Source organism: Pectinophora gossypiella, chromosome 24, assembly GCF_024362695.1.
Source record: "Pectinophora gossypiella chromosome 24, ilPecGoss1.1, whole genome shotgun sequence".
Lineage (NCBI taxonomy): Eukaryota > Metazoa > Arthropoda > Insecta > Lepidoptera > Gelechiidae > Pectinophora > Pectinophora gossypiella.
Window position 1 is genome coordinate 1683803 of NC_065427.1, and position 23336 is coordinate 1707138.

Genomic DNA, 23336 nt, shown 5'->3' on the forward strand with positions numbered 1-23336 from the left:
AATTTTATTTCGTTAAATATTTTCGGCACCATGTATTGACATGTACCTGGGCGCTGATCCCCGTGAAAATTATATTTTCTATGTGCGAAAACACTGGTACCTTTGCGACGTGGCATATCATCCCATCATTAATTTAAGAGCCACGCTCTTGTCGCTGTAGCATTCTCCATTCTTGTCTATCAAAGGCCAATTCCCCACATACCTACATAAGCATTGATTTGTCTGTATAAGCATTACCTTATGCACAGTATCGAGACAGTGCAGTGCGTGCAGTGATACGGGCGCGGCGGCGGTGCCGATGTCGAGCGCGGACGGGGACGCCTCTATCGAGCAGATATTTGATAGACAAGCGCCTAGTTTCTCTACGTCTGCTGCTGTGAACCTGATAAAAAAAACACATTTCAGTTGTTACGTTGTTACTGTAATTGGAATACCATTGTATTTAAGTCTATAAATTATGTAATACAAACGGGATTTAAAAAAAAAGAAAAGAAAGGAAAACATGAAACAGTAGGACTAGGGCCCTGTGCTGGAGGTTTTCTGGCCACGTCTTTCCCTCAGCGTTACAGACACCGAGCTCCTCCGTACGTAGCTAGTAGTGAGCTACGTAGTATTATTCTTTATTAATTTAAGAATAAAACAAAGCTATGAATAATACAATGCATACTTACGTGGGTCGTATGTGTTGGAAGATGAGCGGGAATATCTGTACCAGGGTAGTCAGGAAGTTGAGAGATGGCGCGTATACCTCCACCGGCTTGCCGTCTTCAGGAGCTAAAATACAATTGAAGTATTCAGCGTCGGCGTAATGGCAATATAATGTACCCACTTTAGGACTCTGTCGCACTAACATATTTGACATTTAGTGAGACTTACGGTTCAGTTTGTCAAAAAAGTTAATGTGACATGGTACCAAAGTGTATACATATTAATGCTCGCGACCGTACATCGAAAATTTCAAACAAAAACATTAATTTAATGTTAGGGTTGCCAATAGGCACATTGGTGCGAATTCGCGCGCACACAACCTTAACCTAATTTTAGCTTGACAGGTCCTAAATTAGTGCCGTCCTTCACTTACAATAACTGCAAGAAAGAGAAGGAGCTACTTTTAGTACTGTCAAATTTTAAAAGTTTGTGGTTGCCCGAATCGATGCCATTAATTTATTAGTTGGAGCGGAGGGGTTCTAGAATGGCGACCACGCGTCGGACGAGTCCCAGTGGGTAGGCCCGCTACAAGGTGGACCGACGATCTGGTGAAGGTCGCGGGAAGCCGCTGAGATCCTATGCCCAGCAGTGGGCGTCGTACGGCTGATGATGATGAAGTTATTAGTTATGGGTATTACTTACTACAGTACGTAGGATTGACATCAGATGCGTCAGGGGCCTTTGACAGTAACCCTGACGCCTTTAGGATTTATTAAAGTTGTTTGTTGGTCACCTTACAACCCACAGAAAGGTTGTATATACCTGGCATATCATTACTAAGCGCAGAAGCGATGTTGGTCCACGCAGTCCAGGCGGAGGCCCATATGCGGCGCTGTAGCACTCCGTTCTCCGAGCCCTCGGCCGCGCGCCCCGCCGCCGACACCACCTCTTGGAACGACTTGAGAGCTGCTACTGATACCTGTTGGAAAACGCATGTCTTTCAGATGAAAAGCGAAGTAGCTGGATTGCATTTATTTATATACAGATTCAGACCATGATTCTGAGTTAATATCAAGTGAAATTTTCTCACAATAGTCACATGGTATCAAAGTGTATACATATTGAAGCTCGTGACCGTACGTTTGTTGAATAAACTTATTTTTATTTATACTGTGTTACCTCATGGCTCCTCCTGAGAGCGAAGTCAGTGATGTACTCGAGCAGCGCGGCCCACGAGCGACCGAAGTCGCCAACTGTAGTCAGCAGTTGGAAACGCGAGTGGAACACGCGGGATACCCCCGACAGAGTTAGCACCTGCACAGTGTAATACATCGTATTAATAACCTATCACACATACACACACACACGCGCGCACAGACGCACACACGCACGCTCGCACGCACGCACGCACGCGCGCACACACACACACACAAGTTTGTTTTTATATTTTCTTCATTTTTTACTTATAATACGATGTAGGTATACTTCAGACTTTTCGTAGAAATCAAAGTCGCCTGCGTCACCTGAGTTTCAGCCCACTGTTTCTGTGCGGTGTTCCTCGTGTGATGTATCAGAATGTGCTCGCCTGTGTCCACTTTCTCTGAGCTCGCTATGTTCGATTGCTTCTGAACCTGTGCAATTTAAAGTATATGTTATTGGCACTATTAATGGTTAAAATAATTTAATAGGCTAGTTTCCAACTAGTCAAATCAGTTACTTTTTACTAAACGTCAAAACACGAAATTACTATGGAATTTATACAAAAAAGCACACTATGACGTCATATAAAAACGTGACCAATTATCGCACTTATTATTACATTTATCTTTCTTAAAATTTATAAATAAGTTAAACTACCCAATTGTGATGTCATAAAATAAAAATATTCTATACATAACGACATCTTGAAAAGCAACTTCATCTTCTCATCATCATCATCTTTCTTCATCTTTCCAAGTTGTAAATGTTTGTTTCCTTTTGTTGGTTGCCTGGAAGAAATTGCTCTAGAGCAATAAGGCCGCCCAAATTGTACTGTATTCATGTGTTATGTCTGATTGTTGTAATTCTAGTTCTGTGCAATAAAGTATATTTGATTTGATTTGATTTTGATTTGACATCTCTTCTCCAATGTAATCTTCTTCTTCTATCGTGTGCGAGGTGAATTACCAACTTCATCAACATTGGTGTCAGGGTTATTGAGTTAAATGTGTGTATAGGTAAGAATTTGACAGCCAAGCAAAGTTCAATCGAATTGAAACAAACAACATACAGTTATCTACAAAAAGAAAATCTCCTCCAAAGCATCACACCGAGGCAAAGTGCCCAAAAGACTGGCAGCATTTCCTCTTTGAACAGCTAAACCAACCCTTAGACAAAAGTAGCTGCCAGCCCTTGGTCGTGCGTTGCCTTGACAAGACGCTTCTGGTCAGGATTCACCGATTCTAGATCGTGAAGTTAAAAGAAATCGAATCGGGTTTGTTACATCCGCTGCAGTATAAACGTTAACATTACCTGATCCAACATAGGGAACAAGACTGCCAACAACGCCCTCCAGGCGGGTTTGCTCAACAAGGTGCCGTGTGCGCCGATACAGCTGAACAGCGTCTGACTGGCTGCGCGACGCACTGGCGCACGCGGCTCCGTGCATAGCTCACCTAGGGAAGGGTAACAAGTGTTTTCAGCAATGGGAGAGGCAAGATGAGAAGACAACAGAGAGATTAAATCAAATACACTTTATTACACAAAAGTTAATTTTAACAATACGGACAGCCTCTGTGGTCTAGAAGGTTAGAGGAAGAAGGGTTCCCGATGGGTCCCCAATGTCGAAATAACTTTGTGAGACTGTCGTTTGTTTGGTAGGGACATTGCAGGCTTGAATCACCTGATTGTCCGAAAAAGTAAGATGATTCCGTACGTCGGAAGGCACGCTAAGCCGTTAGTCCCGGGCTGCTGCCCAAACACCTTCACCAACCCGCAGTGGAGCAGCATACCCCCTCAGGTTGATTCAGGGGAGGCCTATGCCAAGCAGTGGGACGTACATAGGCTGTTTATGTTATATTATGTGACACAGTACAACAAGTCCGGCCTTATTGCTGTAGCTAGAGCAATTTCTCCCAGCTACCAGGAACCAATCACTATCAACCATAGACCACGACAGTTGCAGAAGAGTGGCCAAGAGATGATATACGATATAGGCAGACCACCTAGCCGGATGATATTGTGAGACCAGAAAGCAAATGAGACTCGCACTGCACCGGAAAGAATGCCGTGAATGAAAGAAGGCCTTTACCCATATGGGCCACCCATGTAGGCTGTGTTATACAGGATGTTAGTGACATCGTAACGAATACTGAAGGGGATGATTCTGACCATGATTCTGAGTTGATAATAATTAGAATTATAGTGTTTTTTTTTTAACGGAAACTTCCACTTCATATCAACACAAGAGTCATGGTCTGAGTCCCTCAAAGTTTTCGTTACGATGTCACTAACACGTGTATAGGAAGAGTAAAGTCAGTTTCTGACTGGCCGTAGCTTCAACCACAGGCTTCATGACTTCAGGGTGATATACTCACTGGGTAGTTGGACTGGGTAGAGAAATGTCGTCATACTCACTGAGTCTAATATAAAGACACATCCATAGTTTGTCGAGCGGCGGTAGTTCAGCGTGGTTGGGCACCTCGGGGCAGACAGCCGTGTCGTTGGCGAGCGCTGCTACCAGCTTGTCGCGGTTGTGGTATAAGTAATCGGAGATGTTCCACTGTGGAGAGATGATTATTTAGTAGAGTTTTTATAATAAATCACTGGGAAAATATGAAAATTTATAAAATAGGTTTTTTTTTTATTTATCTCACAATTTATCTTGCACCATTATTGATTTATTTGAAATAAAGTTTTCACTAGCACAGTTGGCGCGATTTTGTATGAAAGACAATAAACTATTGAAACTGAAATGTCACTACTAAGTATGAAAACATATATTATAGCAGAGTCCACTTAATACCAGCGTCGTGGTTCACGCCGGGACATGTGCTGAGTGAGGCCCTTTTATTTTAGGACGTCCACCGCCACATTTTGCTCATTTCAACGAACATCTTCTAAATCGACTTCAAAAAAAAAGTCTGTTATAGTTTTGTAAACATTTTAAATGACATTATTGTCTTGTTTTGTGTCAGGCGTCCTTTTATACCAGACAGAGGGCAGCAGTAACTGTCAGTACTATTCAGATGCGGAGGACAGGAGTCCTAGTACGGCTTTGAAATAGACTACTCTGGGGACCATTCCACTTAAAAAGTAACATGGAGAATGCTACACCGACAAGAGCGTGTCTCGTAAATTGGTGATGTGATGTTCTTTTCTATCTATCTACTCAGCCTTGTGTCCACCCACTGCTGGGTAAAGGCTTCTTCTCTTACTCCTATTTTTTTGCTTCCTTTTTTCAGTTTTATCCTTTTATATAAGAAACAATTTCTATCCTATTCTATAAAGCTCACCATAAGTCCAACAGCAGTGAGACTGATATTGAGCTCTTTAGTTTGCTGTGCGAAGGCGGCTGCAGTGGTCAACACTCGTCTCAAGCAGCGGGGCCCGGCGCAGCCTAGTAGATCACCTGCTACCACTTGGGCGCACTGGAACGCTGACCTGATCAGCTGTTCGCTGTGGGGAAAAGGCAAGATATGTTCAATGCCACTCGATACAAAAATGACATTTTTACCGTTTGCCGCCTAGCGCGTAAGTGTGAGCGAAACAGTCATTCCGGCGTTACCCCTAGCTTCTTATAGGCTTACGGCCATTTAAGACTAAACTAAGATTAGATTTACCCCCCGAGAGGGGGTGAGGTCGAACCTCGATACGAATAAGTGCAGGGGCGGAGAGTTTCCCTTCTGTACATAGTATTGTCCTTTATTCTATTTTCCAGGGCAAGAGGAAACGGGTATGATGACTGGCATTTAGACGTACACCACTAATATATATAACACACCGCTGGTTTCATCAGCTGTTGGCTGTAAGAATGAATATAAATAAATAAAAGTAATAAAGTAAGATGATCCGTGCTTCGGAAGGCACGTAAAGCCTGAAAGTTACTACTTACTGATGTAAGTAAGTAGTCGTTACATGAGTCATGTCAGGGGTCTTTGACGGTTCAATAGTAACCCTGATACCAGGGTTGATGGGACAGGCAGTGCAGGCTAGCAAATCGCTACTACCTGTGGTGTTCGGAGATGGCACAGATGATCTCCATCATGAGCGGCCAGGCGGCTTGGAGCTGGTCCCCACGAGAGTGTAGCAGCCGCGCCGCACACTCCAGCTGTCGAGCCCGCACGTCGCAGTGACGCACGGAGCATAGTTCCGCTAGTGGCTCTAAGAGGAGGCGTTCTCGGGCCTGGTGGGATAATATTTGTTGTAAGATAACATAGCAACACGCCTTCCTGAAGGCTTTTTTTGACATGGCTTATTGTAAATTTCCCGTAAATGGCTACCCTGAATAATATGTAGAACAGAGGTGTATAGTATGTTTAAGTCCCATGTAATAGGCAACCCTATTGCCATTTTTCAGGCACAAATCCTGGAAGCCACGTGATATCAATCATGCACATACATGAATTCAAACTCACAAAGTTGAATTCAGAGGTTTAGAGAATTAGCAAATCATACGGTCTTTCTGCTTCTATTTTATTTAAGTACACTGGCAGCTACAGAGCGCAATCAAAACGCAACTTTTGCATATATATTTATTCCCAAAAGTGAATATTACATTATGATTACGACATTACCGAATTCTTGCTTTCTTTCAACGGATTTTTAATCGATGCTGATTCAGCTTTTAATCAAAAATCCCAAAGACCTTATTGTCTTGCTGGAAGCAAAGCGAACAGAACTCGAAAGGTGAGGATACAGGAAAAGATGGAATAATAAGGAATAAAATGCATAATAAAACAAAAAGAATGCTCACTTCATTTACCTCGGTGACAAGCACGGGGTTGTTGTGGTGGTACTGGAAGGCAGCTTGGACCAGATATGTGATCGCTTCAACGCCCCACTCGCGCATCCTTATGTGAGGGTGTTGGCATACCTGTTTACAAATAATTGGGTAGTTTCCTAGGTCAAAGATAAAATATGAAATTCTGATTACTAAATGAAGACAGATCTAAAGGGGACAAAAACAAAAAAAATCTAACTATCATAGAAAAACTTGTTGAAGGTCAATTTAACATTTTTGAATATACGTCATTTCGCAAGGTGATATGGCTGACGAGAAGAAACCACAAGAAACTGCAACAGCAACACATCTTTTAAATCAATGTAGGTATTATACATTACAATATGATCTGTCAAGGTCGCAGTGACCTCGCGGGCTGTATTCGGTCCGGCCCTCACAACTTTCAAATAATAATAATAATAATTATACATTACAAGTTATTTAATTTCTAGAGGAACACATTTAATCCCACAAGGTTGTGAAAGGAATCCCGCGGGTTTTTTTTTTTACAAACAGTAAATTACTTATATTTAAGGAGGAGTCGTCACTTACTTCTAGAAGATGGTTGGTAATAGGCCTCCACATGACCTCTATCCTGTGCATGTTGGCTAGACCCGTCTCAAGCAACTTTGCTACTGCGAACAGTGATGGCTCCTGAAATTGACACACTATGAGAATACTCATCACTAATTTAAGAGCCACGCTCTTGTCGGTGTAGCATTCTCCATGCTACTTTTTAGGGGAAAATAGAAAAAACAACCGAATGTAAATAAAAATATTATTAGATGAATTCCGCAGGATCCGATGAGCGCTGTAGATAGCACAATACTTGACGCGAAGTTTTGGGCTGATATTATTTAGTTTGCCATCGACACGATAAGATGAAGAATTCCTTAAAAAAAAATCTCTTCAGCACTGAGTTTTGGCTATCGGGTTTCGTACAATTTATACACACTTGGACTAATTGATCTGATCGGGAATCGAATCCGGTGCTGGCTTTAGTGGTCGACGTATGGACGAGCTATACATAGGAGAACTGTCAATTACCATACTAGAGAGCGTAACCCGTTTTCAAGTACACCAGACGTCAGTTTTTTTTTTTAATTCTATCATGCAAGGAGATTCCTTACCAAAAAACCTACTAAGCTACTAGCTTTCCTGTATGCAGTATCATACGAAAAGTAATGATAAAATTGCAGCCACATAAAATATACATTGCCATAGCTATCGTGGTTATCTATTTCCAGGAGTAGTAGTAAGAGTGACCCGAGTGGCGCGTTACGGCCTTTCAACCTCTTTCTTCTTGCATTCTCTATACTAGAGTCCACGGTCGAGGTAACTAGCCTTAAATTAGAGAGGTCGTCTGTCAGACAAAGTATTTTTAAGCACGTGATGCATACAAATATAAAGCCCATACGATCAACTAGATTGGTCACATCCAGGGAATCATACCAGCGAGATGTCTATTACCAGGCAATCATAAACACATACCCTATTGGAATAAGCGAGCTCCATAGCTTCATTAGACAGCTTGCACAGCGCATCGATGAGGTGGTGCAGGGCCACGTCATCCAGGCTCTTAGATGACTCGAACACCCTGGACAGCATCGCTGACAATGCTGATAAGAGAACGCTTGTTTTATATACTAGTCATTTACATTTCGAACATTGTTTAAAGAACGCTAAGGTTTTACCACTTGCTGGAGAATTGTCTGATAACCTATTTGTTAAAGAAGTGTCTGATAGCTAGGGTTGCCACCTTTTTTTAAGAATATGGTCTAAAATATAGTATTTTCCGAAAATGTAGGAAAATAAAATTGCATGTTTTTACATGAGCTTAATATGTAACTTAAATATTTAGCTTCTGTTAAAATAATATTATAACCCAGTGACACCACAATTATGAATAATTTATTGGTATAAAAGTAACAGAAACAGGGAGGTGTGGGAACTTAGTTCATCTTGCGATGGATGTACCTCTGATTACCCCAATTGGGATATAGTCGAAAGCTTATGTTATGTTATAAAAGTAACAAAGAGCTAGTTTTAACCAAAAATTTCCACTTACAAGTAATTGTGGTGGCACTTGATAAAAAAAGTTGGCAAAAAAGCCAACTAACAGCCATATTTCAATAAAATACATAAATATTTTCATAAAAGCTTATTTTAAATAGTGTTGAGGTAAAAATACAGTTTGGCAAAAAGAAGAATTTTATCAAAATGAAGAAGAATTTTGTGAAAATTATGGTCAAACATTAATCCTTCAAAACGCACTCACATTGCGGGTGCGTTTTCGTACGAATTGGTTTCGTGCAAACACGTACGAAACGATCACTTTCATTATTTTTCTTCTTTGCGACGATTAACTCGCACCTAGTACTAAGTAATATTATTGCTCATACGCATTGCGCACTCTCATAGTACTTGGAAGGTTGATATTTCTCGTGCGTATTCGTACGTATACGCTCGAATCGAATTCATACGATCTCATCCATTTTCGCACACATTTTTGCCAAACTGCAAGCTATAAATGTGCCTACAAACTTCACTCGTGAGCGGTAGCTGCGCTGTAAAGGACTTCAAACAAACAAATATGCCATAAAACAAAACAATAAGGTACAGTATTGGCCAGCAAGCTCCATCCCAGTGCACGTCCTGAACAAAAGCTTGTGCCATAAGTTGTATCTATTTGGAATAAACATTGCAAGAAATATTTTTGGTCCAAAATGAACGACATAAAGGTAATTTTTTTTAATCTCCAAATCCATACTAATATTATAAATTGCGAAAGTAAACATAGGAGCGACCCTTTTTTTTGACGTGACTTATTGTAGATTTGCCGCAAATGGCAATAACTACTTGGCCAGGCAAATTGGGAGCGCTGAGGCCTCTCACCCGGTAAATATTAGTGCTCTCACATCGTTATAAAATAAAAGCAACCGGGAAACTTTGATACCGCGTTGTGGGCAATACTATTCTATAAGGGTTGGAAAAAACCTATCGCGCGATAACTTAAAAGTTAATAAAAAAATAATTCCAAATAGATACAAGTGGTGCAATAAAAGTGTATACCACTCATGACTCCGAGTGACTCGGCCACCGGAACTTGCTGCCCTGCAAATAATTGTCAGTACAACACTCAACACAGCGGCACATTTCATCTACATAATAATATACGCTGAAAATTAAGACTAAAGACGAACTTTTATTGACGACAGTAATTAATCCTAGAATTAAATTTTAATGATATCCATTAGTTACATTCTAACACTCATCATCTTCTGGGATCGCTTACCTAACCTGAATATTTGAAAGGTCTGTTTACAGAAGCGACTGCCTGTCTGACCTTCTAACCCGCGAAGGGAAACCCAGCCTAATACAGATTAGGTCATCACCGAAACGCATTTCTCGGAAATGTGGGTTCCCTCACAATGTTTTCCTTCAATGCTGAGCACGTGATAATTATTTATGATCCAAACATGAATTCGAAAATCATTGTTTTAGGCATTTGCTGGATTCGAACCAGCGACCTCACATTGAGATCAAGCGTTTATCCAACTGGGTTTCCACGGCTTACATTCATTACATACATTCTAACTACTGTTAATGTTGTAGCGCAAGATTAGCACAAACAATAAATAGCAAATACGAAATCAAAAACAAGTTACCAACATGAATGAATATGAACTTTTCCTATGACATATCTATTTCACACAAGATTCTATTCTACATTTTTTATATAGGTGCAATCAAACAACCGTCGTTTCTTTGATACAGCCCGGACACTTCATACAAAAATGATATTCTTACCGTGTGCCGCCTTATCCTGCGCGCGGGAGACAGACAGACAGTCGGCTTATGGCCTAAATCATAGAATAAGCAATAATTCTACGAGGTTTTTTGTATGAAGTGTCCGGGGTGTGGCCTAAATAGACTAAAAAGTGGCGCCCACATTGATGACTTCACTACGCCAGTATTTCCATACAAATTCCATAGAACACTTGTTTTGACGTTTCGTAAAAATAACCTATTTGAAAAGTAATCAATTAACCTATTGGGTTTCCTGGCAACACCTTTACATTGCCTACACGCGCTTTATGCAAACTTTTTTGACGTGAGTTATCGTAGAACTACTAATTGACCGCACCAATGGGGAGCACTGAGGGCTGTTACCCGGTAAAAAATAAAAGACAACAGGCCTGAAGGTGACCAGTTGTGCGCGAACCTTGGCTCAGGGCATCCTCTGAGAGGTTTGTATTTGAAAGAATTAATCGAAACTGGTGAGTCTATAGCGGGATGTAACTATGCTGGTTTTGTTTTAAGTATGTTCGTTTTTCACTGCGATCATTGAAGGTGGTGGAGTATGCTCCATACCCCCTCCGGTAGATTGAGGGTAGGCTTGTGCCCAGCTGTAGGACGTGTATAGGCTGGTCATGTTATATTTATGTTCGTATGTTATGTACATGTGGGGGAACTTACCAGGCAAGTCTGCCATGACAGCGGAGGTGCTCATGACAGCGTTGGCGTCAGCGCTCGCGCGACTCGCCTTCATACTGCCCCCGGTCGACGGCTTCAAGCCTAGGATCCACACCTGCACGAGGTTTATCATATAAGGTTATTTATCTTCTTCTATCGTGTGGGTTGTGAGGTGGTTTACCAACCTCATCAATCCTGGTGTCAGGATTACGAAAGGCCCCTGACGGGGTTCATGTAACGACTACGCACTTACGTCAGTAAGTAGTAACCGGGACCAACGGCTTAACGTGCCTTCCGTGGCACGGATCATGTTACTTTCGGACAATCAGGTGATCAGCTTGTGATGTCCTAACCAAACTAGGTATCACAAAGTGATTTTTGTGATATGTCCCCACCGGGATTCGATCCCGGGACCTTTAACATTCTGGACTAATTATACTTATCATCATCAAGGTCTGCTTACCTAACCTGAAGATTTGACAGGGCCGGTTTTTTAAAGAAGCGACTGCATGTCTGACCTTCTAACCCGCGAAGGGAAACCAAGCCCAATACAGGTTAGGTCACCGGCTAATTATACTTATAATAATAATTAATTTCACAAAGTTATTTTTGAGATATGTCCTGCTAAATCAATGAATTCTAGTTGGGAATCGTTAAGAACACTCACAAGATGCTGCAGTGTGGTCAGTACAGGCAGCCAGGCCTGTTGTATGGTGTCGCCGTCCCTCTGCGCGGCACACAGTAGCGCCTTCATAGCCGTCACGTGACGGGAGGTAACCATTACGAACGACTGCTGTTGGCCTGTAAGAAAACGAAATTTGCTTCTACTTATTTATTTACAAAAACTTAAGATTTTACAAGTACAGTCATGAGCAACATCATGTACCGACTTTAGAACCCTGTCGCATTATCATATTTGACATTTAATGAGACATACGGTTTAGTTTGTCAAAAAAGTTAATGTGACATGGTTTCAAAGTGTATACATATGAAACGATTGAATTGAACGTGGAGGAAGCAAGAGGCATTTCATTAGTACTCGTGATCGTATATACATACATAAATTCACGCCTATTTCCCACCGGGGTAAGCAGAGACTATGGAATTCCATTTGCTTCGATCCTGACACACTCCTCTTGGTTCCTCCACATTCAACAATCGTTTCATAAACTCATGCCGGTTCAGAGTAGACCGTACTAAACCTTTTCTAAGGCCATCTCCAATTTGATGAATATACCTTGCGGCGGCGAGGCGCTGGGCAGCGGCGTGCCGACCCACACGACCTGGTGGCGGCAGTCGGGCTCGGGCGCGGGCGGCTCGCGCCGCCACGGGCACGGCAGCGCGCCCAGCGCCGGCACGCAGTACTGCGCCGGCAGCGCCGCGCGGCACAGCGCACTCACGCACGCGTCGCGCCCCACGCCGTGGCCCACCTGCAACCAACGCGCGCACCACAGCTGAACACACCCGGACGTAACGGAACAAATACTTTTCTTCTTATGGCTTTCCAATAACATTGGATACAAACATACGCGCATACACGCACGCACGCATACACGCACGCACGCGCACACACCACTATTTATTACTTTATTATTTCGAATTGCACTTCATTGGTAAATTCATATTGCTTTAAATATCCGGAGGAGGAAATCTGGTGACCCATATGACAGGTTTCACTTTGTTTTGGTAAACACGTTCTTAATAAATGGTCATACCTTCCCGCTGACTCTAGCTAGGGTCTGTATGGCTCGTAATATGTTCTCCAGTTCGCCGATGCTGGCCTCTGCTAGGACTGACAAGCCCCACACTAGGCCACACCACGACGACTTCAACAACTGAAACATACATCAATATTAAGGATATTATTAATAAGGATATTTAATAAACATACTGTAAATATTTGTCATAAATTAAGTTCAATAAAAATTCAATATTTTTTATTTGCATACTATGATGGTGTACAAGTTGGTAAGTTACATATAAGTTTCACACCACAGACCCTTTTGGGCACAACAAAATAGAAGTTTAAAAGAGAGAAGGAAGCTTTTCAAATAGTAACATCTCAGTATCCTTAAGGTATTCACTAGTGCTGTGGTAACATTTATTAATTGTAACATACTACGTACTATAATGCACTTAATTAATTGGTCTATACTACAATGTACATAGTTCAGAGGGGGGGAGCCTGGTGAACTGTAATACGGGTTTCGAGCCCAGTACAGACTCCAACTCTCTCAATGGTATTCTGTCAAAACATTAAATGTACCCATTAGTTATTAAGTGATCCTTTGTAGAGAGATAAATAAATAAATAAAAATTAGAAGTTGTTTTAGTTTATATTTCTATGTGTCTAAGTTACCTCCTTGGACATGTGCCTCTATTTTTAACTTATTATTATAGTTGTAACTATCAGATAAATAAATATTTAACAAATAACGTAAAATAGCATCACGCCGCCGGTTGGGAAATGATAACGGGTAGAATTAGACAGACATTTATATGCGAAAAAAAGCTATTTGGGTATTGTAAAAATGCTATTTGGCTATTGTAATGTCCTAACCAAACTAGGAATCACCAAGTAATTTTTGTTGCATGTCCCCACCGGGAATCGAACCCGGGATCTTGAGCCCAACGATCAACCATTGGACCACTGAGGTCGATCTAACGTGTATCAAAAAACTAAAATAAAGTTGTCGGCACCAATATACCTGTAATCTGATCAGTCGTTCCTTCTCCTCAATATCTGCGTCTATCTTCTCCATCACGTTGGAATTCTGATCAGCTTCGCCGTTGTGACCATTATTCGTTATATCTTTGCACTCTGTTTTGTGTTCGGATTCTAGAAATAAAGTTATGTATTTAGCATAGAGAAAGAAAAAGAATAATACTACCTATAGAACAGAATTGAAGGGAAGAGAGGAAGGGGTAGACCTAGGATAACATTTATGAAACAAATTAAAGAGCAAGTCGTGTCGTATCGGGAGGTGAAGGTTTTGGCGGGAAGAAGAGAGGAATGGCGATTACTCCACCGACAAGAGCGCAGCTCTTGAATAGAGAGAGAGATAGAACAGAATAATACTGTTCGCCCCGCACCGATCGGGCGTTGACCTCACCCCGTCTGGGTGTTTTTAAATCTTAAATGACTGTAAGGCCTAAGACAAACCCCGGACACTTCATACAAAAAAACTCACAGTTTATCACAGACACTACACATTGACGTTATCGTACACGCGTAACTGTGTGTGTGACGTCTGATGCTCATACGATTGAAGACTAAAGTAATACCGAGGGAGCGAGGTTAACCTAGCTCAGCCGCTGAGTTGCCGTACTATGCGTAGTATATATTATTCTGTTAAAACTCTTTGTTGTAATCTACAATAAGAACACCAATGTTTTTATATTGACTTATGTATGTACTTTTGTCTTAGCAAAAACTGTCACTACGAAATACACGTAATTGATGACGACAATAAATAAACGCTTCAGTTAAATTAATAAGTGATTTACTTAGGTTCTTCCAAAATAAATAAACCCAGTGACACAAAAGATTATGTTAAACCTGTGATAAAAATAAAGTAAACAAAAAAAGAACAATAGAACTAAAATTTACATAAAATACAAAGAGGTAATTATAACCCTCCTAGGTAGTCGGGTAAATAAAACTAAAATAAAATAAAAACCACTACGACCTATATTTTCCCTGCTATAACAAGTTATTCTATGCCAAAGGTAGAGTAATAAGGGGGAAAGCGCACAGACTGTCTGTCTCTTTCGCACTTACGCAACAAACGGCACACGGTAAGAATGAGATTTTTGTACAGACTGAATAGAGTAGGTAATAGAGTAGTTTCCAACTAGTCAAATCAATTACTTTTTACTAAACGTCAAAGCACGAAATGACTGGAATTTGTGTGGAAAAGCAACCAGTGACGTCATAGAAAAACGTGATTTTTCTTTTTTAAAATTCATAAATAAGTTAAATAGAAAAAGAGAACGTATTATGTCACCTTTACCCCCCTCCCCCCCTTTTTTTTGTTATTTTTTGTCTCTATTTAGTAGATAGAATTTCATCATTTATCTTTGTCCTAGGAAACTACCCAATTGCAAGAGGTACCCAAGCTTCAGCGAGCTTTCTTCTGGACTAACGTGACAGGAAATACCAAGTATGCAGGTTGTAATACCTTTATGGTTACCGTTCTTGTTGGAGTTGACTTCCTTCTCCTCTCTTTCGTTTTGAGTGTCTTCGTACAATTCTTGAAGCCTGCAAGGAGATTCATGTACACATGAATCAAAATCAAATTCAAAAATTTCTTTATTCAGTAGGTAACATAGTTACACTTTGAATCGTCAATTTTTACATAACGAACGTCTCATCCGCCTAAAACTACTGCAGCTTGTCACAACCTGTATAGCCGGGGAAAAGAAGCTGCAAGAAAAACCTCGGCACAGGCCCCTAGACGTTCTTTAAAAAAAATAAAAAAATAAGAAAATAAAAAGAATAAACTCAATAACGCCCCCTTATACCGCAAACCACGTAAGCGTAATGTGGTCTTAATTTATACCCGAAATGAAATTAATTGAAAGAAATCTATGGTCTTCAGAACATCACATCAGAATATGATTTTTCAAAGAGGCGCTTACGAGGTTTTCACTGTAAGGGGGCGGCATGTAATGTTAAGGAGTTTTGGTAGTCTAATGCCTAGAGACATTTACTACAACATTTTAGAACCCTACCGCATTAGAGTAAAACGATATTTCAGCGCACTTTCCTGTGCAAATACAAATATACTTTATTGCACCAAAGTAAGAACGGAAAACAAGAGCCTCGATCCTGACACACTCCTCTTGCCCAGAAGGCAAGAGGGAAACCACCGCCCTATTTTTCCCTAAAAAGTAGCATGGAAAATGCTGCACCGACAAGAGCGTGGCTCTTAAATTGATGATGATGATGACGCACCAAAATAAAAAGAAATAATTACAAAAAACAAAATTGTTTTTTTATATTATTATTACTATTAATTATTGACATCAAGGGTTGATGAGATTGGTAATCCAGCTCACAATCTACACGATAGAAGAAGAAGAAGATTACAAAAGACTTTTAACTAGGTAAATGGCAAATCCTAACTGCAATCCTTTCCTGTTACTCAGAACGAGGCAAAAGTCGACGAGGCGACAGCGTGCTTAAGCGTGCGGTCTGTCGGTCGCTCTGTCTCGCTCTAGCAAATGACGGTTCTGAGTAACAGAAAAGGATACAAGCATAGGAAAGTGCTGTTGTGAAGGGGAAGCGTGCTGCAACTGCAAAGAAGTCCAATAAGTGAGGTTATAAGACGTTTCATTTTCATTGTATGTAGTGTAGTTTAATAGTAAGGTTATTTTGCATATATATATATATTTCTTACCTATTTGTTTCCTGCAGTCTTATGAGGGTGGCAGTATTTTCCTTTCTTTTTTGTTCTGGTTGTAAAAGTATTTTTTCACTACTTCCCTCCTTTTACTTCACTTCATATTTTATTTATAGTTATTATTTTTTCCTCTGGCTGTCAGTTTTGATTTATAAATGTGTTTTTCTAACACGACAATTACGCACTGCGGGAGGCAAATAGTACATTTTCCTGTTTTTTTCCTACTATTGCTATCTCTTTCTATGCTTTCGATGTTATCTTATTCCTTGCAACTTATTCATTATTTTCGCTATGCATTTGTTAAGTAGTTTTGTACAAAATGATTTTGCGTTTTGATGTTGCTTGTCTTGTAGAACTGTAACATAGTCATTTAGTCGTTTTGTTTTTATCGTTTACTTTTTGTTCAGTTTTTGTTTGGTTCTTTTTATTTTGTATTTTTTTTTTTGTTTTTTTTTGTTTTTGGCTTTGTAAATAGGCTACTGGCGGGTGATAGGTACCAAGTACTTGTCATAGTTAATAGTGCTTATTGTATTGAGTATATTATTTATTAAGTTGTTTTAGTTTATTATTATTTATTTATTTTATTTTATTATTTTTCTTTTTATGGATATATCGATAAATAGCGATATTTTTTTATCCTGCTCTTCTTCCGAGGTTAGCTTTCAGGATGCCAGCCCCACTCTTGGTGAATTTCTGCGCAATACGTTTGTAAATGTGCCAAAAAATTTCAACGTGGTGCATATTAATGCTCAGAGCATACCTGCCCATTACCCGGACATGCTTGCTTCGTTCGATTGCAGGAATATTCATGCGATCCTTGTTTCTGAGACCTTTCTGAATCCTAGTCTTCCTTCTACTTCTTACTCTCTCCCCGGCTTCCATCTTATCCGCAATGATCGTGTGAGTACCTCACATGGCGGGGTAGCCATTTATCTTCGCTCTCATATTCCTTTCTCGATTCTCAGTAGTTCACCTCAACCCCCACCGCCCAATACTGCGGAGCATCTTTTTCTGGAGGTCACACTATCTCACTCTAAGGTTCTTCTAGGAGTATACTACAGTCCCTCACTTAAAATAAATTATTTCTCCGCTTTTGAAGAACTTCTAGAAGAACTTTCTCCTTTGTATAGTCATTCCATAATTATGGGTGACTTTAATACGTGCCTCTTGAAAAATGATTCTCGTTCGCAGCGTCTGCGGTCTCTTGTCCAGTCCTGCAACATGCATGTTCTCCCTCTGAGTTCAACGCATCATTTTCCCAATTGTCTTCCTTCTCTTCTAGACCTAATGCTTGTCTCCTCTCCCGGACATGTTGCTCAACATGGCCAGTACAATGCCGAAGCTTTCTCATATCATGATTTAGTATATCTTTCTTTCAAGATCCGCCCCCCAAAACCTAAGCCCAGAATCCTGCTACAGAGAAACTTTGGTGCTATGGACGTCGACCGGCTACGTGAGGATGCTGTTGGGATGGATTGGTCAGTTATCGAAATGGAGGACAATGTCGACGAGCAAGTAAGAATTTTCAATAATATGATAACTAAACTTTATGACGTGCATGCTCCCATTCGTCCTATTAGGGTCAAGCATCTTCCTGCGCCTTGGCTGACTGATGATCTGAGGGGGCAGATGGCTAAGAGGGATCGGGCTAAGGCTAGGTACAAAGCAGACAATTCAAACCTAAATCGCGAGAAATACGCACAGGCAAGGAACCGCTGCAATACGGTGATAAGAGACGCTCAAAGACGCCATATCCATAAGTCCGTAGAGAATGGAGATCCCGCTAAAGTTTGGAAATTTCTAAACTCTTTAGGGGTTGGTAAACAACGTAATGGTACAGTTTCTAGTAATATTGATCTCGACCTACTCAACAGGCATTTCTCTTCTTCGTCCTTTCTTGACAATAGTATTAAAACTAGTACACTTAATCACCTTTTATCTAAACCTGCCCCTAATTATTCTCCTTTCTTTCTATGTCAATTTGCCGATTGTGATGTTAAGAGAGCGATTCTTTCCATCACATCGAATGCCATCGGTGAAGACAGCATTAGTCGTAATATGGTCATTCCTCTCATTGATATCCTTACCCCAATTATTACCAAAATCCTGAACACTTCTGTGAGCACTGGGGTCTTTCCCACCGAGTGGAAAGATGCCCATATTATCCCGCTTCCAAAGAAATCCAATCCCGATTCCTTTTCTGATTATCGTCCCATATCAATCCTTCCTTTCCTCTCCAAAGTCCTTGAAAAGCTTGTTCACAGACAAATTTCCTTTTTCCTTAATAGCAACAAGCTTTTCAATCCCTATCAGTCCGGTTTCCGTCCTGGTCATAGTACGACTACTGCCCTTGTCAATATAACTGATGATATTCGCTTGGGGATGGAAAACCAGCAGCTCACGGTGTTGACATTGCTAGATTTTAGTAATGCTTTCAGCACCGTGGATTTTGACATTATTCTGGGCGTTCTACGATCTCTTAACGTATCTCCAACGGCAATTGATTGGTTTCGCAGTTACTTGTCGGGTCGACGGCAGCGTATCCGTATTGAAGACTCCTTCTCTACGTGGTGCGATGTCTCGGCCGGCGTACCGCAGGGTGGCGTCTTGTCTCCTCTTCTCTTTGCAATTTTCATTAATTCGATAACCCTCCCACTATCTAATTCTTATCACCTGTATGCAGACGACCTTCAGATTTATACTCATGCCCCTCTGGTTGACCTTCCTAATGCCATTGAGCGTACCAATAAAGATCTCGGGCTGATTTTGGACTGGAGTCAGTCTTTTGGCCTTAAGGTTAACCCTAAGAAGACTCAAGCCATTATTGTTGGTAGTTCATGGTTTATTTCGAGGGTCGACTGTGAGTCTCTGCCGCCGATAATGTTTGATGGTGTCCGAGTTCCTTTCAGTGAAACTGTTAAGAACCTTGGTGTTTTGTTTGACAGATGTCTATCTTGGAAACCTCAGGTGGCCGAGGTAAGTAGGAGGATGTTTGCCGCTTACGGTTCGCTCAGGCGTCTCCGTAATTTTCTACCGATTAGTACCAAGGTTTCTCTGGCTCAGTCCCTACTTCTGCCAATCCTGGATTATGCAGACGTTTGTTATGCTGATGTTTCAGTTGAATTGCTGAATAAGCTCGAACGTCTGCAAAATCTCGCCATAAGATTTATCTTTGGATTGCGCAAATACGATCATATTTCCAATTACCGTGTCAAGCTTAAGTGGCTACCTGTCCGTCGCCGTAGGGATCTCCACATCTTGTGTCTCCTGTACTCCATCCTTAATCTTCCTACTACTCCATCTTACCTTAAAGATCGTTTCTCTTTTAAATCCTCTGTCCTTGATCGAACTTTGCGATCGTCCCACACCTTATCCCTTAATATCCCTATCCATTCCACTGACTTTTATTCTTGCTCTTTCACTTTGCGGGCTGTCCGGTTGTGGAACGTTCTACCTGAGACTGTCAGGAGGGCTCCTTCTCTGGACTCTTTCAGGGCAAGAGTGAAGGCGCTCTTCCTGCAGGCATAACTTGGAAGTGTTTTTTTCTTATTCTCCTTATATGTATTATTATATTGTATAGGCTATTTGTATGTATGTATATGTGTGTGTATGTATGTATGTGTGTATATATATATATATATTTTATTATTATATATATATATTATTTATTATTACTATTTTCTTATTTTATTTTTCTATTTATTATTGTTCGTGTCATTATATGTTTATTGCACCAGCCCGTGCTCCAATGCATTAACTTCTTTCACCCTAAGGTTGCCTGGCAGAAATTGCTATTTAGCAATAAGGCCGCCTATTGTACTTATGTTTTTATTCGTATGTTTATGTCCTTTGTATATGTCGTTGTGCAATAAAGTATTATTGATTGATTGATTGATTGAAAGTGCGATAAAGCTGACAATGTGGTACAACCCTTACCATATTTGTAGTGAGGCGTTCTTTCAATTTGTCCAATAAGTCAATGCGATATGGTTCTAAATGTGAGAAATGATTGTGAAACACTTACCTGAAGTATTCGTTCCCCTCGACAGTGATAGCGATGGACCGTATGATCTCCATAAGGCAAGCATACGCGACGGATATGCCGTAACCGTCTTGTATGGTCGGCGCTTCCGTGCGGTCCAGCATTTCTATGCTGGGGCCATACAAAACATAAAGTTATTATCTTTTTTTGGAACAGACGTCAATTTCGAATTCTTGGTAAGCAACACTAGGTTAAATGTTAACTTACTACAAAGACTTGGCGGTCCCAGGCTCGAAGGTCACGCATAGTGGCAGCCACACACCTTTCCAGTAGAAACCAGATTGCTGAGCTATACCCGTAGCTCCTGAAACAAATTATTACATTAATCACCTCTTCAGGTGGGTTGAGGTTTTCTGGTGTCAGGGTTGCTATTGAGCCGCCAAAGGTCCCTGACATAACGACTACTTATTACATCAGTAAGTAGTAACCGGGACCAACGGCTCAACGGCGGACCAATCACTTAAAGCTATACACAACTGTGCACAACCGTGCATAGCTCTAAAAGATCCATTAAATAAATCAATAAATAACCGTGTTGAAAAAATAATGTGCCAAGCATGATGCGGATTATTTATAAAGTCTCTTGTTTAATCGATATTCCCAAAGAGTATAAATATTACCTATTTTTTTATTATGACAGCCAGCGGATGCTTACCACATTAAAGTAAAAATATTGGTAAAGGTAGTTACAAACCTATTTTCTAATACTGACGTTCGTTATCTCGCATTCTACTAAGCATTCCTAATTCAAACTTAATTAAAAACAGTTCTCTCTCTCTTTATTTAAGAGCTGCGCTCTTATCGGTGGAGTAATGTTCATTTATATTTCCGTCATTTATTTTCTTGGAGGTAGCATAATGTGATAAATTACTAGCCCCTAATATTGTACCTCAAATACTCAAACAACTTTATTGCCATTCCACAAAGTAGATACAGCTGGCTCTGCACGGAAACCGCGCCGCGCGCGACGCGAATGACACCGTGGGCTTTGGACCAATAGCCATACGACGTCTATCTAACGTAGATAGCATTCCCTGCGTTTATTGGTTGAGACGCGGTTGTTTTGCAGGCCCTACAGGTGACGTTATAAAATATGAATCATTGTGAACCCTGGAGGGCACAGCAACAGTAGGAGAGAGGAGAACGTAGTCTTAACATGCATATGTCGCGGCCAGATCATAGAATTGACCATTTCATGATGTGCTCGATCATTTCATGAAATGGTCATATTTCATGAAATAGAATATCACTCATTGGCCACATCATGATGTAGATTGGGCAGATCAATTAACACAAAACGTTTAACGATATGAGTAACTAAATGCATGATTACTTCATGATATGGCCAAACGTTGGCAATCATATCGTAAAATTTGTAACATTATCCACCGATAGTGGCGCTGGTGTCGATTATATTTAAAACTTGATTGATATTATAATCGATGAATCAATGTTATTGTTTAATTTTCCATATCGAATAGGTACATAATTTTGAACCTAAGAAATTAATCGACTATTCGTATTTTTATTACACCACATAGCATGGATATGGTCAACTTAAGTTGGCCATATCATTGAAACGTCACAATTTAATTAAATGGTCGACCACTTCATGAAATGATCAATTTTACGATTTGGCCACGACACATACATACATAAAATCACGCCTATTTATCCACCAGGGTAACCCACCACCTTCCCATGGTCCTGCCAACCTTTCGGTCGGTGATACGAGTGGTACTTGCTCACCCACCGGGGTAAACAGAGACTATTGAATTCCATTGGCTTCGATCCTGACAGACTCCTCTTGCTTCCTCCACATTCACCAATCGTTTCATACACGCACGCCGGTTCAGAGTAGATCGTACTGAACCTTTTCTAAGGACATCTTCAATTTGGTCAATATACGTCCTTCTAGGTCATCCTCTGCCAGCCTTACCACCAACCTTCGCATTATATACTGTTTTCGTAATCCTATAATCCTTGCGTTCTACGTGTATAAACCAACATAACATTCCCGTCCCAATCTTTGTCACTATATAGTCTTATCTCTCTCTTATCACACTATTTCTCGATCTATTAGTCAATTTAACACCGCAGATGCTACCTATCTACCTCATTTCTAAGACGTTCATCGTAGACTTAACTTAGCACAAAATGTATAAGTTCAGTTGGCAGTTATAATTATTTGTGTGTATATGTTTATGAGAAATTATCCTACCAGCCGCGACAATAACCCATAACTGTCTAAGTGGCCTCAATATACTTAAGACTATAAGGTAGTACATTAAACGTATCCCATACCTACGTATTGGCAGTTAAACGTAAACATAAATAATGGTAGTAAAACTAGCGATTAGATTTCTCGTTTTACCAGCACGCTATAATCGTCTGAGTGGCAACAATAGAAATGTATTGGACACATAAGACCTTGTTTTATATTATAGTTTCAGTTTTGTTGTATAATATGTTATTTCATCAAGGGACTAAGCAACATAACAAACCTCTCTCAGAACACGCCAGCTTTGGAGAGTTACTAAGTGACCATGACGATTTATTAACGAAGAAACAAAAAATGAAGTATATTTTGATATGGACGTTACCCGACACAATACCTTTTGTGTCCTTAGGCAAGGGACAAGAAGCTTTCAATCTTCTAAATTGTCCGGAAAATAAATGCTATGTGACGTCACATCGTAAATATTTCCGCGATATCAGGAAGTTCCATGCTGTTCTGTTCCACGGGCCTGAACTTAAGCGGTTGAATGTGAAACCACCGCTAATA

General features: G+C 40.5%; 1 protein-coding gene across 6 annotated transcripts in view; it reads right to left on the reverse strand.

Moving 5' to 3' along the window:
* The window catches only part of LOC126377806 (protein MON2 homolog), an 80669-nt gene that overhangs the window by 7685 nt on the left and 49648 nt on the right, over nt 1-23336 (reverse strand). For 2 of the 6 annotated variants that reach the window (XM_050025664.1, XM_050025667.1), the window contains exons 11-31: nt 20759-20855; nt 20534-20662; nt 15286-15365; nt 13813-13943; nt 12820-12939; nt 12342-12534; nt 11772-11905; nt 11108-11219; nt 9701-9742; nt 8120-8247; nt 7181-7282; nt 6611-6721; nt 5856-6031; nt 5142-5304; nt 4264-4408; nt 3160-3302; nt 2172-2279; nt 1828-1962; nt 1471-1627; nt 672-774; nt 238-382 (exon numbers count right to left, since the gene is read on the reverse strand). In XM_050025664.1, coding sequence (XP_049881621.1) covers nt 238-382; nt 672-774; nt 1471-1627; nt 1828-1962; nt 2172-2279; nt 3160-3302; nt 4264-4408; nt 5142-5304; nt 5856-6031; nt 6611-6721; nt 7181-7282; nt 8120-8247; nt 9701-9742; nt 11108-11219; nt 11772-11905; nt 12342-12534; nt 12820-12939; nt 13813-13943; nt 15286-15365; nt 20534-20662; nt 20759-20855 — 2654 coding nt within the window. Of the gene's footprint in view, nt 1-237; nt 383-671; nt 775-1470; nt 1628-1827; nt 1963-2171; nt 2280-3159; nt 3303-4263; nt 4409-5141; nt 5305-5855; nt 6032-6601; nt 6722-7180; nt 7283-8119; nt 8248-9700; nt 9743-11107; nt 11220-11771; nt 11906-12341; nt 12535-12819; nt 12940-13812; nt 13944-15285; nt 15366-20533; nt 20663-20758; nt 20856-23336 lie in introns of all 6 variants that reach the window. The other 4 variants (XM_050025663.1, XM_050025666.1, XM_050025669.1 and 1 more) reach the window with 3 other exon arrangements.